Source organism: Equus asinus, chromosome 1 (assembly GCF_041296235.1).
Source record: "Equus asinus isolate D_3611 breed Donkey chromosome 1, EquAss-T2T_v2, whole genome shotgun sequence".
NCBI lineage: Eukaryota > Metazoa > Chordata > Mammalia > Perissodactyla > Equidae > Equus > Equus asinus.
Window position 1 is genome coordinate 21846263 of NC_091790.1, and position 19642 is coordinate 21865904.

Here is a 19642-nt window from a genome sequence, read left to right on the forward strand (position 1 = left end):
TGTAAGATACTGTGGGAAGAATATTAACCCCATGTGGAAGCAGGACTTAGGGAAGTTTCCCTGCACGATGTGGTATCTGAGCTGATATTTCAACTAAGTAACTTATTAAACAAACAAGCAGAGGAAGGACATCAAACATTCAATTCTTTGTTCAGCAAATATTTCTTATGCTATGTTATAACAAAAATAATAGCTCCTAGCTAAAAGAGTATAAACTCATAATAAAACATGGCTACTGTCCCCAAGGAACTTGAAAGGTAGACATAGTTTATGCAAAATAGTTGTAGTAAAATACATAAATTGTTTTAATGCTCATGTGGAAAGGGTACAGCTCATAAGGACACATCATTTCTACCTGTGACATGCAAATTCAGCCAAACAAAAGGGACTGAGAGAAGACCCTAGAGCTCAGTGTTGAATGGTGACTAGATGTTGCCATCAGATGAGTACAGTAAGCTGGGCAGGGAGTTTGTGCTCAGGTACATGATGCCGTGGAAAAGGTAGGGCATGAGCAAAGGTCAGATATTTGACCAAGCAAGAGGTGTAAGTGTCCCAATGGTACTTCTTTCCTGCTTCACTTTACAGCCTAGTTTCTTGCCCTTTTGTAATCCAGGGTTTTAGAACAATAGTGAAATGTTCAGGCTTGCATTTGAGAAATGTTAAATAAGTGGTAATCAATTGGAGAAGAGCAAGACTGGAGATAAGGAGACCAGGGAAATGAGGACAGTAAACTGAGAGGCGTTGATCTAAGTGGAATGGACCATGGCTTAACCCCAGCAGGGACCTGGGGGCAGTATGAGGGGTGAGCAGTGCCTTGTTGAACCTGTTACATAGAACCACAAACTGTTGCATGTCTACAATTTCCAATTGGCTGTGTCAACTTGTGAATTATCAGGTGGTTTCAAGACTACAAATGCCCTTTTCCTCTTGTCATTCTCAATTACTTCATGACTGTAAAATAAGGCTTTTACAGTATTTTGGGAAACAGTGTTGGAAAACCAGTTTACATTAATTTTGTTGCAGTCAAACAGAATGAATAAAACTTGTACTCTCTAACTTTTAAAAGAATTTAGAAGTGTATGTTTTACCCCTCAATTTGCTGAACTATAATGATACGCACATTTGAGGATTCCACTGACAACACCCTAGACATGGGGAACAAAACAACAAAATGTGATGAGGAACCATATTCTTCCAAAGATGCATTTTTTTTCTCTCTCAAGCAAAAAAAAAAAAAAAAAGGTAAAAATCTTTTCAGAAGAGTGAATTATTTTTTAAATAAAATGTTCAAAATATAATTTTCCATAGCCTCTATTAATAAGGATTTATAAAAACTGTGCAGTTGGGAAATTCTTATTGAAATTATCTATGGTATACAATATGCAGAATTCCTAGACATGGGAGAACAATTTCCCAGTTCCAGAATGAAAAGAATAAGTGGAAGAGTTTCTGCACTAAAGTGTACTTACAGTGCCAAATAAGTAGCTATACACGGAAGTAGTTTAAACTTTTCGCGTTTCAGAATGTATTCATGTTTGTGCTTATGATGCTACCAGTATTTGGCCAAACAGATCACTTCTACCCCATAAAAACAAGCTCTCAGGGTTTTTGCATCCTATAAAGGACATTAGGAACTATGATTGGAATTCTTACCAACTTTAGGAGTAAAGCAACACAGATTAGGTGGAGAAGCTTGCACTGTTTTTCACAAATATACTGCTTTTTAAAATGTGTCCAAAAGTTTGAAAAAACAGGAGGTTCAAATTAACTTTTCTAGGGATGATTCAGGAAATGAGGCTTAACAAAATTAGATGCATTGGAATTCACATTTAATATAATTTTGATTGTCTGTTTTCCCTCTTAAGATACTATTATATAATCAAATGGTCTCTCTCTCTCTCTCTCTCTCTCTCTCTCTCTCTCTCTCTCTCTCTCTCTCTATCTATCTATCTATCTGTTTGACACTGAGTTCAGAAAATGTAAACCTCTAGGGGCCGGCCCGGTGGCACAGTGGTTAAGTTCGTACGTTCCGCTTTGATGGCCCGAGCTTCACTGATTCGGATCCTGGGTGCGGACATGGCACCGCTTGGCAAGAGCCATGCTGTGGTAGGTGTCCCACATATAAAGTAGAGGAGGATGGGCACGAATGTTAGCTCAGGGCCAGTCTTCCTCAGCAAAAAGAGGAGGATTGGCAGCAGATGTTAGCTCAGGGCTAATCTTACTAAAATAAAAAAAGAAAGAAAGAAAATGTAAACCTCTAATGTTATGGCTTGGAACCCTGGATTTGTGTGATTCAAACTTCTTTTTTCATGAGAAAATCAAGTATTTATCTTCAATACGCTTTTTTTAACTCAGCAATCTATCTTCAGTATCTAACCAGTTCGGTGCATAAAGATGGGTTATATTTTAATATAGGAGAGATGTGTCATCAGTTTTAAAATAAATCACCTATTAATGACAATAATAATAAATTAATAATAATAGTCTACTAATAAACTTATATTTTTACCATTAACAAATGAATGTCTTGTACATATCTCTTTCCTCATATATATGATTATTTTTGTAGGAGAAATTCCCAGTAGGGGATTATTGTTCAAATGATCAATGAATTTGATATAAACTGCTAGTTTGTATAGGACAAAATTCTAGACTAATTTAGCTCCCATCATCCATGAAGAAAGAGGACCAGTTTCTCATCTTCCCATCATGCTCTATCCTCCCCCTCAGGTGTGTCTGCTCTTCCATGTCAGCTGTGTGAGCAGAGGGGATGCTTGTCCCTTTGCCTCCTGGATGGTTTGGTCACTGAGAGGTTCCAGCAGGTGACTGGAAGGTGGGAACAGACTGAGGTCTGGGCATTTAATTTCTCAGCACCGTCTCTGCCAGGCTGAGGCTGACAAGGCCAAATTCCAAAACCTGGGGCCCAGCTCTCACTAGGGGTTGTCCTCCTGCAGCTCACCTGCTGTGATTCCTGGAAACTGCTGCTCCTCCCACTGCCCCTCAGGATCAAGGCTGAAGAGAACTTTGCCATAATGATAACCTTGGGTTCTCCTCCATTCCCTGAGAAAAATCCTTACCCCTACACACCTCTTTCCTACTTTGATTCTGATATGATCAATATTGGCTATACTCTGCAGTTTTTTCCAATACTGATATGATTTCAACTAAAGTATATATTTGGTTTGCACGTCTCTGATTTTGACTTGGCATCTTTTCATAGGTGCATTTTCCTATACATTACTCAAGCTCTGAATGAGTCTTCAATAGCTTTGTTTATTTTTTGAGTGGATCGTTTGCTTTGTAACTTGTTTGCCTCTTATATATTACTGATAATCATTTTTATACACATTCTGCTTTTCTACAAGTGAGACCTCAATGTATGTTTAATGTTTCCTTGTTATACAGATTTGTGTGTGTGTGTGTGAGAAAGATTGTTGCTGAACTAATATCTGTTTCCAATCGTCCTCTTTTTGCTTGAGGAAGATTGTCCCTGAGCTAACATCTTGCCAGTCTTCCCTGTTTTGTATGTGGGATGCTGCCACAGCATGGCTGGATGAGTGATGTGTAGGTCCAAACTGTGAACCCCAGGCTGCCAAAGCAGAGCAAACAAATTTAACCCCCAGGCCACTGGGCTGGCCCCAAGATTTTTTTTAATATGGTCCAATATGTTACTCTCTCTCTTTCTGGTTTGGAATTTCATATCTTGTTTAGAAAGGCTTTGCTGGCCCCAGTAACTGAAATTGCCTTCTATGCCCTTTTCTAGTATGTTCTTTTATATTTTTGTATAGCTCATTAATCTGCATGAATATATTCTTAGTATACTGTGAGATGCACGTCAAATTTTATTATTGATATAAAATTCAAGCAAAAATCACCATTTGAATAATTTTAAAGTGTACAATTAAGTGGCTTTTAGTATATTCACAATGTTGCTTAATAATCACTAATATCAACTTCCAGAGAGACATAAGAAACAGAGTTAGATAGAGGGGTGTGTGGGTGAGAAAGAATTGGTTTTCAAGATTGGGGAGGCTAGAAAGTCTAAGGTTTGTTCAGCAGACAGGCAGGCTGGAGATTCAGGTAGTAACTGACACATTCTTGAGTCTGAAATCTGTAGGACGACCAGCAGGGTGGCAACTAGGCAGCATTTCTATGCTACAGTTTTGATGCACAATTCCTTCTTCTCTGGGAATCCTCAGTTTTGCTCTTAAAGGCTTCACTTAACATGAGACCCCCCACATTAAGGAAGATAATCTACTTTATTTACAGTCAGCTGATTTTACTTTTGTTTTTTGTTTTTAAATAGAGTTCAGTATGTTAAGTGGACAAATTTGCACCGCCAGTTCTCTCTTAAACTTTTAAGTCTGCTTACAAATCTTTTTCTGTTTGGATTGGGCAGATTTTAGCACCTACTTCTAAGAGGTCTTTGATATTTTGTTCTGTTTCTGAAGGTAATTAATTAAACACATTTCAAACAGTTTATGTTGCAGTTAGAAATTCAATGTTTTGAGTGAGCGGCTTCTCTTAGCGGGGAGTGAATAGAAGAAGCACTTGAAGGAAGGCTTCTGGGGGTCGAGTAATTCTAGGTTTCCTGATCTGGTGCTGCTTATGCAATGGCTGGTTTGCTTTGTGGTCAGGGTACTTTCCTGAGGGTATGGTATGCCTTAATAAAATTCTTTCCTTGTGATGTAAAAAGCCTATAGACATTTAATGTATAAAATTTGATGTGTTTGGATGTAACTATATACTCATGAGACCATCATCACAATCAATATCATAAGGTTATCTATCACCTCGAAAAGTTTCCTTTCACCCCAATTTTTTGTTTTATTTTGTTTTTCCTTTTGTGGGAGGTCTTAACATAAGATCACCACTCTTAGCAAGCTTTGAAGTATGTTGTTAATTAGAGGCACTACACTATACAGTGGATCTCTAGGACTTAGTCATCTTGTATAATCAAAACTTTATACCCTTCAAACAATACCTCCCAATTTGCCCCTCCTCTAGCCCCTGGAAGGTGCCATTCTACTCTCTGATCATATGTGTTTGGCTATCTTAGATTCCACACATAAGTAAGATCATGCAGTATTTGCCCTTCTGTATCTTATTTCACCTAGCCTGATGTCTTCGAGACCCATCCATATAGTCACAAATGAAAAGATTTCCTTCTTTTCTAAAGCTGAATAAGATTCCATTGTATATCGCATTCAACATTTTATCACATTTTTCAATTCACTTGTTAGTTGATGGACATTTATTTTGTTTCCATATCTTTGCTATTGTGAATAATGCTGCAAAGAACATGGAGTGCAGCTATTTCCTCAAGGCTCAGATTTTAATTCATTTGGATATGCATGCAAAAGTAAGATCGCTGAATCAAATTGTATTTGTGTTTTCCAATTTTTGAGGAACCTACATATTTTTTTCCAAAGTGGCTGCACTTGTTTACATTCTAACCAACACTGGACAAGGGTTTTCTTTTCTCCACATCTTCAACAAGACTTATTCTTTTTTTTTAATTTTTATTTTTTTGTAATAGTCATCCTAAAAAGAGGGAGTTGATATCTTATGGAAGCTTTGATTTTCATTTTCCTGATGATTAGTAATGTTGTCCAGATTTTCACGTATCAGTTGGCCATTTGTATGTCTTGGTTGGATAAGTATCTATTCAGTTCCTTTGCCCATATTTAATTGGGTTATTTGTTTTTTGGCTATTGAGTTGTATGAGTTCCTTATATATTTTGGATTTTAACACTCTATCTCATATATGATCTGCAAATATTTTCTCCCATTCTGTGGGTTGACTATTCACTTCATTAGTTGTTTCATTTTGTGTGCAGAAGCTTTTCAGTTTGATGTTGTCACATTTGTCTATTTTAGCTTTTGCTGCTTGGGCTTTCAGTGTCATACCAAGAAATCTTTGCCTAGTACAATGTCCAAAAGCTTCTAAGCTAAGTTTTTTTTCCAGGAGTGTTAAGGTTTCAAGACTTATGTTTTAAGTCTTCTTTTTTTTATAATATAGTTTACACATAGCATTTTATTAGTTTCGGGTGTACAACACAATGATTCAATGTTTGTTTACATTGTGATATGATCAGCATTGTGATTCTAGTTAACAGCCATCACCAAACATAAATTATTTTTCTTGTGATGAGAACTTATAAGATCTACTCTTGTAGCAACTTTCAAATATGAAATACTGCATTATTAACTATAGAACCATGCTTTACATTACATCCCCATGACTGACTGACTTTGTAATTGGTAGTTTGTGTCTTTTGACCACATTCATCCATTTTACCCTAACCCTAACCCCTACACCCTGTCTCTGGTAACCACTAATCTGTTCTCTGTATCAAACTAAAAACCTGCACAGCAAAGAAAAGCATCAACAAAGTGAAAAGATAACCTCCAATAAGGAGTTAATATCAAAAATATATAAAGGACTCATACAAATCAATGACAAAAAGCAAACCACCTGATTAAAAAATAGGAGAGAATCTGAATAGACTTTTTTCCAAAGAAAGACACACAGATGTTGAACAGGCACATAAAAATATACACAGCATCACTAATTATTAAGGGAAGACAAATCAAAACTACAATGAGATATCGTCCCATGCCTGTTAGAATGGCTACTATCAAAAAGACAAGAAATACCAAGTGTTGGAGAGGCGATGTAGAAAAGGGAACTCTCGTACACTGTTGGTCAGAATGTAAATTGGTGCAGCCACCATGTTCAGTTTAAGCCAAATCAGTTTTAAACCAGAATAGTGACAAGAGATTTTTCACATATTGGGGTATATGAGGTAGCTATTCTGATTCAAAATACATTTGGCTTGAACTGAAAAAATCCTGACTTATGGCCCATCAAACATGTATTGCACATCTGCTTTAATCATTAAAGGATTTGTTAAACGTTGTCTCAAAGTAAAAGAAAGCACTCTCTTGAGCTAAGAACATATACTTGCACCCCTACAAAGCCAGTATTGGCAATGCCCTATTGATAATGGCAGTATTGGGACTCTTGGAGATATCTTCCCTTTTGGTGACCTCAGGGTCATGTTGACCTGCTAATTTCCAACTGAATACCTCTTTGAAACTTTGATGAATATGTATCTTGGGCATGTTTAATGAATATTCTTTGTTCTAAAAAGGTATGACTGTACTGAAAACCATGCTTCTCTGGAACACTTTCTTCCTTTGTGGAAACCGCCTTCCTGGGTTATAATCTTCAGTTTGACTCAAGTAAAATTCACCTTGTTTCTCTTATTTATAGAATGGTTATTTTACATTGACAATAGCTACCCCATATACCTCAATATATGAAAATTTCTTGTCAAGAGACATACTCATTTCTCTTTCTGTAAATCAAACTTGGAAAATTTAATATATAAGAAAATGCTAAATGCACACAGTGTGTGTTATAAAAGCAGCAGATAACGTGCACTTTAAAATTTGCTTCTTCCTGATGTGAAACAATTAAAGAATGAATGAGAAGTGCCAAATAATAATTGCTGGTTAACAACTGGAAGAAAATAAAAATGGCTACTAAGAGACATAATAAACAGAGAGCCCTATAGCCTGGGGTGCTCAATATTTTCTCATGATCTCCTTATCTCCAATTCCAGAGTTGTGTGCATTAAAAAGATGAATTATTCTTGCCTTTGTAGAAATGTCAGTAAGAGAGACTGCAATGATGCCACTGAAGGAGAGCAAAATTTGCCAACCCAAAATATGCCTCTTTGGTAAAAAGACTATTTTAAGCTGGTTATTTTTAAGAATCAGCAGACCCAGGAAAAGCTCTGAAAACTGGAGTAGAAGTTACTATTTTGTAGGAGACATTTACATTTATAAGGGAAATCTTGATTTGTAAGGGTATCACCCTCTGTGTACCAGGAAGTGGAGGATGACCAAATATCTAGAAACTCTTATCAATGGAGAAGGCAGCAACCCAAATCTGCAAAAAGAAATATGCCCTTTTTTACTGTACTTTTCTTGGAAATCTCCCATAAGTGATCTTCTCCCTTCCCCAACATCTTTTTTTTGTAACTGAAGACAATTGTAAAGGGGAAGACTTGGGTCATTTCAAGGAGTTAATTTTCATGGGTCTTTCCCATGAATACAAGAGGTATACATGTTATGAGACTTTCATTTTTTTTCTGTTAATCTGTCATTTATTACAGGGGATGTGTTTAGCCAAGAACCTAGAAGTGTAGAGGAAAAATTATTTGTCCTTTCCTACACCTTTTACTGACAGTACAGGGTAAAATGCCACCATCTTGCTTTTCAACAAACTAGGTCCAGAGAGATGACATTGTTTCCCCTAGGCCATGTTGTGTGAGGGCAAAAATAGACAGATCTCCTGATTATCTCTATTATTCACTACCTGAAATGAGTAAGGAGTCTAAAATGGGCATCTTTGCACAATTCCACACTCACTCAGATTATTTCCAATGATACCAACTAACAGAAACAGCAGACATTGTCATCGTTCTCCTGGTTTTCATGACACCATTCCCTTCCTACTCATTTATTTTACTCTCCTCAGGGCTGACCCCATGGGCATGTGGCCCGTGTGCTTGCATGGGGTCTCACACTCAGAAAGATTCATTTCTTGGTTTAATACTCTGTTGTTGAAATCTTACTATTCTTAATAATTTTATCTCTGAGTATGCATGTGGGCAGGGGTGCTGGGCTAGATGGCAGCATTAGCACGCAGTTTTGGTCCAGCAACAGCACCTGCACATGTGGGCTCCAGCAGCAGGTACATGGAGCAATTGGCCTGGCCTGCCCATATGCACACACATATCTTTATTCAAAGCATGACAGGATCCCAAGGGACTGGCTGCATTGAGACCTGGAACTAAATGAGTGGTGGTGATGTCAACAGCAGCTGCAGATGGAGCAACACTGATGGAAGTGGCCACTGCCCAGAAGGAAGGAAGATCTCTGTCTGCCAGGAGCAATGACCCATGATCTGGAGCAAGGTCTGACTTATCCATCCATCCCAGAGACCATCCCTGTGTCATCAACAAAATTATTAACTGTCTCACCAGAGTGCCAGGACAGGGAATACTAGGGAAATTAGGTAGGAAACTTTGTCACTAAATCGTTTTAAATCAAAGTTCACACATAGTCATTGCAATAGAGCATATCAGCATGTCATTGGAATTCATCAACAACATTGCAAAGAAAATACCCACAGGCTTAGAAATATAAACAATATTTACAGATAATTTAAAAATTAATATGAAAGATAATTGATGGAAAAGAACACTCTTTTCATATGAAGTTTCAAAAATCAATTATTAATAAAAGAGAAAAAATAACATTATTTTAACATGTAATTGAAAATACAATGATAAAATGAATAAACGGGTATTTGAAATATGAAGCCACTTCCTGTTTCTTATAAAAAGTCCACAAATTACCAGAAATGTGAGACGAATCATTAAAATGCCATTGATAAAATTTACATTTAAAATTAAATTCAGATTTACAAGAAATTGATTTATATTGAAATAGGTTGAAATCTATTCATAAGAGAATCTTTTTAGAAAAAAATTCTCCTTGAATTCTCAGCTTTACATATATTTACAAGATAATTTTGTCCAGATATGAGTGATTTTCTTCTGATCTAGATTAATTTTACTACTTGCACTCTATGCATACAATATTTTTAATTGCTATATACTGATTAGAGAACTTATAACCGAGTCCTGGGTACATAAACAAAAAGGTTTGTCTACATTTTCACAGTGCAGATTCTCTGAATAACTCTTCTGAGGGCCCCCATCACCTCCTTGTTTCGCAGGCTGTAGATGATGGAGTTGAGCATTGGGGTCAGTATGGTGTAGAAGACAGCCAGAACCTTGTCCTCTGTTGGAGATCAGAGGGACGTTGGGCATAGATAAGTGAAAACAAAGGGAGCATAATAGAAAGTCACCACAGTCAGGTGGGTGCTACAGGTGGAATAGGCCTTCTTCCTGCCTTCTGCTGAGTGCATGCGGTGGACAGCAAGGAGAACGCGGTCATAGGAGCACGCAATGCCGATAAAAGGAAAGGAGAGAAAGAGAGTGGTGCTCATAAACACTGAGTACTCATAGACCCAGGTATCCATGCAGGCCAGAGTCAACATGGCTGGGACATCGCAGAAGAAATGGTTGATGGCCCTGGATCGACAGTAGGGGATTTGGAGGACATACACAGTGTGGGCACAGGAGTTGATAGAGCCCGTTATCCAAGATCCTGTTATCATCAGCACACACACTCTTTTGCTTATATGAATGGGATAGTGGAGAGGAAAACAAATAGCCACATAACGATCATAGGCCATAGATGTCAAGAGCAGCGCTTCCGCAATTGCTAAAGTCAAGAAGAGGAAGCTCTGAACCCCACATCCAATGAAAGAGATAGACTTGTTTCCAAAGAGAAAATCAGAAGCCATTTTGGGGACAACGGTAGAGATGTAGTTCAAGTCCATGAGGGAGAGCTGACTGAGTAGGAAATACATAGGAGTGTGGAGATGAGTGTCCAGGAAGATGAGAAGGATCGTGGACAAGTTGCCAAACAAAGCCATTAGGAAAATGAGAACAATGAGACTGAAGAGGAACAGGCCAGTTCTTGATGGTGGAAACAACCCCAATAAGATGAAATCAGTGGATGTTTGATTATAATTTTCCATGGGGCATTGATATTTTTTTTCCTGGAGGCAAACGCAAGAGCATGTTAAGTACAAAACTATAAGCTATTCACTTTCTAAGCTTGAAAAACTATAATTTTTAACTTATTATTGTAGTCAGACTGTGTATTATTTAAAATTCTACGCCTCTTAAATGAAAACTGAACTTACCTATTTTGGAAGAAAAAAGCATTGTTTTCTAACCCAGAGATTAAAATTTGAGCATGACAACACTTGTTGCCAAGGTGTCTTCTAAGAAATCTTTAAAATTATTTCAAAAACATTTCAATTATGACTTCATTAGGATAAGTATGTTTTACTGCCCTACTCAGACATATCAGCAAAGTCAGATGTTGTATTCAAAACATAAGCATAGAAAATCTATGCAAATGTATACATTGTAGAGTTCTAGTATCGATAAATGTTTATGACCCTTAAGGGGTGATATTTCTTTCATATTTAAGCCCTAAAACTTACCTCTAAAACTACAGAAGCCTATCAGCTCATGGTGAGGAGCTGTATTTCTTTCTTAAGTCTACTTGGCAAAGTAACGTCAAATTACGTTTTCTTGAAGTCAAGTATTGTCATTTGGTTGATCTGTTCTGAAATATAGCGTGAATCCTTATTGTCAAGTTCCACTTACGCAAGTCATCCTCTTCTGCCTCCTCACTCAGGTTCTGAATGCTGCAGTTAAAGACGACCCTTTACTGAACATCTATACACATGCTCATTGCAGCTTTCATGACTCTGCTCAAGCTCTTCCAAATAGCATGATTTCTGTTTCTCTGCTTCTCTAACGTGCGTAGAACATTATACATTGCTTGATGACACTTTGCCTTACTCCATCATTTTTTTCCCTTTTGTTTACTTGTGTTTAATATTATTGCTAATTCTAGATAAATGCGTGAGTTTAAGTACATATATTTGTCATCTCTCTGTCTTAAAACTCGATTCTTCTGATAATAAAGAAATAGATATGCTATAAATTAAAGGATAGTAGGTGAGAAAAAGACACAGTGAGAGATGAAATAGTTCAAGATGTTTGAAATAAGGAATTTGGGTAGACAAATGGTCAGTTACTTAAATGGAAAATAGGAAATGGCACCCTGAGAGTCTCCTTCATGGAGGTAGGAGGAGGAATTCTCCTCCAGAGACCTTGTAAGTGAAGAAGCTGCACACAGTATGTGATGTTTTAGTCTTAAATATTATTTTAAAGCCCAAAGTGACCAGACTTTTAAGGAGGTTCCCAACATGAAAGAGGAAGATGCACAAATGTGCACACATACACACAGAAACCCACATACGTACTCACACACTCTGCACAAATGTAAAGTGAATTATATGTAGTGAGGAAAATGCAGAAAGACAATGCATTTCTGGGAAATAAGATTGATATCTGCAGAGAAGTATGAGACATTATTAATCCACCATATAAATATTATTAGATATATGAAAAGAAGTGCCATGTAATAAGAATGTCTTTTGCTAATTAAAAAATATAATAATTGAGTTAAAAAAATTAAGCAAAAGTTTCAAAGATAAAGTGAAAAAAATCTACCAGAATTAAAAGAAAACAACAACAGCAACATAAAAAGATTGCTATTTTGAAAGCTTAGAGGAGAGTTAGAGAATTAATATAGGGAAACAAATATATGTTTATTGTCATTCCAAGAAATGCATGTAACAAAATAATAATGTAGTTAATATTATCAAAGGAAAACGTTTTTCAGAATTGATATATATGATCCATCATATTCAAACAGCATGAACAGCACACAGAAAAGTAAATGATAAATATTTTATTGAAATATATTTTCTTGAAAATTCTAAATATCTTCGTGGAAATGTTTTCTGAAAATTTTCAATATTGCCAATACATTTATAGTCCTAAAAGTGCCTTGACAGAGAAAATAGCAAAAATAATGAGAAGAACTATATACAGAATGGTAACTAAAACATTATCAGGTTTTAAAATAATTTGTACTTTTATATCTTAGCATATATATATATATAGCATATACATATGTACTAGAAGATGGAACAATGCTCTCAACTTTGCCACCCCAGACACAAAGTGAGATGTAACTATGTTGAAAGGATGGGAAAAGGGAAAAAGAAGCGGAGGTGATGGTATGTGGAGAGGGAAGATCTCCATCCACAGTGGCTGAGGTGATGAGTCAAAAAACAGTAAATGATATTTATTAATTATTAGAAGAGAAGCATATTGGTGGAAAATACATGGAAATAGAGGGTAAAAGTGGTAAAGTAATATGAATTACTTGCCTTGGGGATCTGGAGGAGTGGGTTATGGGACCATAATTTTACTCTGTGGCTGTTGAAGTCGTGTTCTTGCATTTCTTGAAAAAAATACTAAAGTGATGTAAAATCGACATCACAGTTACAAATTTAACTCACAACTAACGTTATACTCAATTGTGAAAGACTTAAAGTTTTCCTCTAAGATCAAGGATAAGTAAGGATGCCCACTTTTGTAACTTCTAAGCAATTTAGTACTGAAGTATTAAGTAGAACAATTAGCAAGAAAAAGAAACAGAAAGACACACAAATTGGAAGAAAGAAGTAAAATTATCTTGGTTCAAAAACAACAGAATCTTATATACAGAAAATTCTAAAGAGTCCACAAAAAAGTCTGTTGAACTAATAAATTCAGAAAAGTTGCAAGATATAAAGTCAGTTGTGTTTCTATACACTAATAGTGTAAGATCCTAAGAAGAATTTAAGAAAACAAGTACATTTACAATGCCATCAAAAAGAACAAAATAATTAGGAACAAACTTAACAGGGAAGGCAAAAAAACTTGTGCACTGAAAATCACAAAACATTGTTGAAAGAAATTGAAGAAGAGATAAATAAATAGAAAAACATCCTCTGTTAATGGATTGGAAAACTTAATATTATTAAGATGACAGTACTACCATAAACACACTTCAGATTCAATGAAATGCCTCTCATAATCCCAATTAGGTTTTTTGCAGAAACAGAAAAATACATCCTAAAATACATACGGAATCTCAAGGTACCCTAAATAGCCAAAAAAATCTTAAAAAAGAATTGGAAAACCCACTCTTTCTGATTCAAAACTTACCACAAAACTACAGTAATAAAAAGAGTGTAGTATTGGCATAAAGACAAATAAACCAATAAAATAGAATAGAGGTACCAGAAAAAAACCTTCATATATGTGGTCAAATGACTTTGGACAAGGGTCTCAAAACCATTCAATGGAGATGTCTTTTCAAGAAATATCGGTGAGAAAACTGACTACCTACAGGCAAATAATGAAATTGTACCATTACTTGACACCATACACATAAATTCACTTAAATGGTTCCAAGAGCAAAATATAGAGTTAAAATCTATAAACTTTTAGAAGAAAACATAGGGGAAACATTTCATGACATTGGATTTAGCTGTGTTTTACTCGATATGACAGCAAAACCTGTGTAACAATAAAAACAAGGATTAATTGGACTTCATCAAAATTAAAAACTTTTGTGCATCAAAGAACAGTATCAACAGAGTAAATCAGCAACCCACAGAATGGAAAAATATTTGCAAATGTGTATAATAGAAAGGATTGATATAGGGAATACACAAATAATTCCTATAACTCCACAACAAAAACAGAAGAACTAATTTAAAAATGTGGGAAACACTTGACTAAACATTTCTCCAAAGAAAATTTACAAATGGCCAACAAACACAAGAAAAGATGCTCAGCATCACTAATTGTTAGGGAAATTCAAATCAAAACTACAATAAGATATCGCCTCTCACCCATTAGGATAGTTACTATTGAAAAAAGAAAAAAAATAGCAAGTGTTGGTGAGGTTGCCAAAACATTTATAACACGTCCAGCACTAGTGGGAATGCAAAATGATCCAACCACTGCAGAAAATGCTATGGCAATTTCTCACTAAAAAAAAAAAAACCAACAACAGAGAATCACCATATGATTCCGAAACTACACTTTTGCGTATATGTACAAAATAAAGGAAACTAGAGGCTAGAAGAAATATTTGTACACCCATGTTCACAGCTTTATTTGCAATAGTTGAAATGTGGAAGTAACACAAGTGTCCATTGACAGATTAATGGATAAACAAAATATGGCATACATATACAATGGAATATTAATCAGTCTTAAAAAGAAACGAAATTTTGCTACATGTTACACCATGGAGGATTCATGCAGATATTATGCTAAGTGAAATAAACCAGTCATGGCAAGTCATACACATAATTCCACATATATGAGTTATCCAGACTAGTCAAATTCATAGAGATGAAAGTGGAATGGTGGTTTTCAGGAGCTGGGAGTTGTAAGAAATGGGGAGTTAGTGTTTAATGGGTGCAGAGTTTCCGCTGGGTAAGATGAAAATGTTCTGTGGTGATTATTCATAGTTGAACAATAAAGTGAATGTATTTAATGTCATTGAACTGTACACTTAAAAATGGATAAAATGGTAAATTTTATAGTATGTGTATTTACCACTATAAAAATTCAAAAATAGAATTTAAATATAACTTAAATTATTCCATACCTGGAACTCCAAATATATTGTACCAAACATATGGCAGCATCCTAAACATGTGCAGATCAATCGATCTTTGACTAATGTGTCGCCTCCAACAACTTGCAAAGGAAAAAGTGAGAGAGTAAATATTTTTAATAAATGTCATTTGAATTCAACATGATGTAGCATGTTATACCAGTTCCATCGTATACAATTTACGTTACTAATTTAGTTATTGACAAGTTAAAAAAATCTAATATTTGAAATTACCAATGAAATTATGATCATTCCTGTAACATGTATTTTATACAGGGCTGTCTATGACAAAGTTTCCATGAGGTAGTTAATTTATCCCACTCTAAAGTTAAAACAAATCAGCACAGAACAGAAGCAATAAACGGCACATCAGATCTGATATTTGATACCGTATATCCTGACAGGCAATGGAGCATTTTTTTGATTTTTCACGTTGTATTCTTCTAATATGCTGTCATGTGATATTATTTAAAGGACTCCTGTATCTGATAGAAAAATAATCTTCACTGTTGATTATCAGCCTTGCATATTTCAAGGCCAAAAGCAAAGAGGACATTTTTTCTTAGGTAAAAATAAATCCAAACAGCTTATTTTTATGCCTTTTATTTTGTTTTTATCCACTCAAGGAACAATATACAACCTATTTCCAGCTCATTTGCAAAACATTTTTAATCTATTTTTTAAATTTCTCTAAAAACTTTGTAGTCTAGTCTTCACCATTAATGACATTATTTACGGGAGGAGAGAACTAGCAAAAAAATTTCAATGATGGCTTCATAGTGAACAAAAGAAAGAAGCCTTGAATCTGGACCGTGTCCTACATGGAGGAGAAGATAGTTGTATAAAGCTGCATTGACCATTTCCACACGTTGGTATCTGTAATGTGTCAGAATATGTTCTAGGATTAAATCCCATTTAATATCGACCACTCATTCTTGAGCTTAATATTAACACTGACATTTTATACATGATAAAACTGAGGTTCAGAGATTTTAAGTGACTTTATCTGAAAATACCAAGTTGGGAAGGAGGATTTTCAGATCTATCTATCTATCTATCTAAATGCATTGCTTATCTTATTCCTCTAATATTAAATGATTTCAGATAATGAATCTGATATCAGGGTAGGCCACTTTTTATCCACCTACACAAAAAAAGAATTCAAAAGAAAGATAAAGAGAAATTAAAGTTATTAAAATAGAAATTATATATAAGTGGAAGGTCAAGAATGTATGTGAAAACTTCCTTAAAACACAAATAAAATTATTTTAATATTTACAGAATACTCACTTCAACGTAGTCTTCTATTTTCTCATATATACTGGTTTGACTGTATTTTCACTTGATTTCACAATGACCAGACACACTGTCTTACAAAAATGTTTTCTCAAAGCCTCTAAATGAAATCCAATTCATGTCTTGCCCCCAGTACAAAAGACTCTCTACCTTGGAGATTTTGTTTGCAAAGGAGTACCCCTATTATCTCCTGTGTAATTCACACAACAGGTGTACATATTCTGTATGATGTGTAAAACCAGTCAAATGCTGTCCAAGTTTCAAAATGAATTACATATTACAATCTCTTGAAGTCAATATGGATCGATTTTATTGCAGACATTTTTTTCCTATATTTATATTTTGAGTTAAAAGATACTGAAAAATGCTTATTTTAAAGATTTGCATATTTATAGAACTTATAATTTTAAAAAATATAGTCTAATTATTGAGAGATTGAAACTTGAATCAGAGATGTGAAGTGACTCATCCAAGACTGTGCCGTGACCTAGTGACGCGCTTGAGAAGCACAGAGGAGTCTGCTCCAAAGGCCAGACGATGCAGAATTTTCCACTGGAGCACAGACTTTATACCATACACTCTCCCCACTTTGGATCAAAACTATTCCCAAAGAAAGATCATTCTTGATCACAAAATAAGGCTGTTGTGATCATCAACAGAGATGCAGCAAGAGTGAGGATTTACCTAAGAAGACTCCTTAGGTTTCTTTACTGGAAGCCTTACAAAAAATCTCAGATTAGACTCTTAAAAGTCTCTAAAGCTCAAGACAGTCTCCCCTAGGCTCGTAGAAATTTGGATCACTTCCTCTCTTCTCAAGATTTCTGAAATATCCTAAAATGCTGGATGTTCCCTAAAGTGACCTTCCTTACTCATCTGTAGTGCTGGGAAACCAGTAAACCAGGTTACTAGGTCAATTTTACTGGGAGATCTTTGAACTCATTAACTACATAAATTCAACCTTACTTCCTAAAGATTGGCAGATAATACCTCAATCAGTATGTCTGTAATAAGGATTATTTTGCATTGCCATCAGTTACGTAGTGTTTCCAGCACTGTAAATGGCTTTATAGAATCAGAATCAGATGAGGGTCATCTAGAGACAAGACATGAATAATCCTCCAGAGTCTGCCTCCCTGAACCCTACATGAGGTTCCAGTTCCTTCAAGTTTACCCACACCAGGTTCTACTAAAGCAGAGACAAAGAGTACGTAGTGGTTTATATGTTCACTGACTTAGGAATTTTAATGGTAGTATTCAATATTCAAGCGATGTGTATTTTCAATTTTTAGAATGTATACAGTTTGAGAACCATAAATTTTTATAGTATAAAGAGATCTATAATACATATTGAGTATTAGTGTGTGTGTACGTTTGTAGGCTTCTCATTTATGTATTTCCATGAAATTCCACAATGGTGAATCAGCATTAATAAGTAAACAGGTAATTAGCTAGACAGATATTTTCAAAGACAGAAGCTGATTACAAGAATATTTCCTGTGAATTTTGTTTTGCAGTGAGAGTGGGTTTATTCTGAATCATTGTACAAATACACTGGAGGGACTTTAAGTTTTAAACTAGGTCTAATTAGACAGATATAAAGAACATAAATATTACAAGCTATCTATGAGATGAAAATTTAGTGCATGACTGGGTATAAATTATTGTTGAAAATTAGCTGTAAACGTAAGCATCAATTTATCATTATCACTGTTGCCACTATCATTTACATTCACCTCACCTGTCATCCACCATAATGTATGATGATATAGTTTTCATATTGTTTATGTTATGCTACACTCATTTGATTCTCACAAAAACTTTGCAAGTTTGTTAATGCAGATACTATTACTATTATTTCACTGGAAATTTATTGATGTGTACAAGAAGTAAAAATTAAATAAAATGCAACAGTTAAAAGCATGACACTTCAATTTCACATAGTACGTACTTTAAAACAAAAAACAAAAACAAAAAAAAGCAGGCACTACGGCTGTCCTTTGCAATCTTTATTGAGGATTTGGACACTTAAGTGTTAGGTTTATTCTTCAAGTATCACTTGACACATCCAAAGCACACTCCAATACGCTTAGGCCCTACCTCTTCCAATGACCCTCATCTCTCTTCCCACTTAGAAAGCACATTTATGAATCGGAACCACATTCTATTGTCTATTTCATACTCTACAATTCCTTCTGAACAGTAGCGAAAAAGTGCAGCCACTAACTAGACCTCAAACTCCACTTCAAATCTTTTATTTCTTAACTTAACTTTTACACAGATTATATCACCCATTTTCTAACCTGATCACCTTAAATCTTGAATGATTTTAGTTCAAACAGTAACCAACACTGCCAAAAGGGTTAACTCAAGAGAATCAACACCTATGTGACCACATCCTGTGCTTTCATGAAAATATCTCTACTCCCAAAGAATATAATTCGTGTTAACTATGCTATTTTCAAGCATTTTTGACTTGGCTGCCATCTTCCCCATTTCTAGAGGAAACATCACAGGCTGTGGATAAAAAGCAACCTCTTTTCTTTAATGAATATTGTTTATCCTTCAACTTTCTATTCTTCTATAAATGTCTTGGTTCAATTATGGCCCAATAAATTCTTCTTACATTTGAAGTACCATTTAAATTCATATAAACTTTTTATCATATATTTTATGAGCATCATAACTATTTTCAATTATATTCCAGAATACGGAATAGTTGAGATAGGCCCATGAGTTATTCACCATAAATCCAGAACAGTTCGTAGATAATATCAGCACCTGCTTTTATCAATCTACTATGTTTTGTTATCGTCTCAAATTATATTCACAATCATTTCCAATAGATCAGTTCTCAGAATTGTATAATATCACATTTCAGCTTTAAAAAGAGCTTAATATCTTAAATAAAATGAACACCTGTTCAAGCAGCCCACTCATTTTCTATTTTTTTAAAGATAGATATTTTAATATAAATTATTTATATCTCTTATTTAAACTCACTTTAGTCAAATGAAATTTTCTTTTTGGAGTTTCCTAGTTAATGAGATGCCTGAAAGTATCCACTGCTTATTATAAGCAGAATAACTTA

At 35.1% G+C, this 19642-nt stretch overlaps 1 protein-coding gene across 1 annotated transcript; it reads right to left on the reverse strand.

Moving 5' to 3' along the window:
• Positions 1 to 9748: 9748 nt before the first annotated feature.
• Positions 9749 to 10687, reverse strand: LOC106827773 (olfactory receptor 2L5-like). Its single transcript, XM_014835842.1, is given in 1 exon segment — positions 9749 to 10687. A coding segment is annotated over 1 exon segment (939 nt).
• Between the last annotated feature and the right edge of the window lie 8955 nt (positions 10688 to 19642).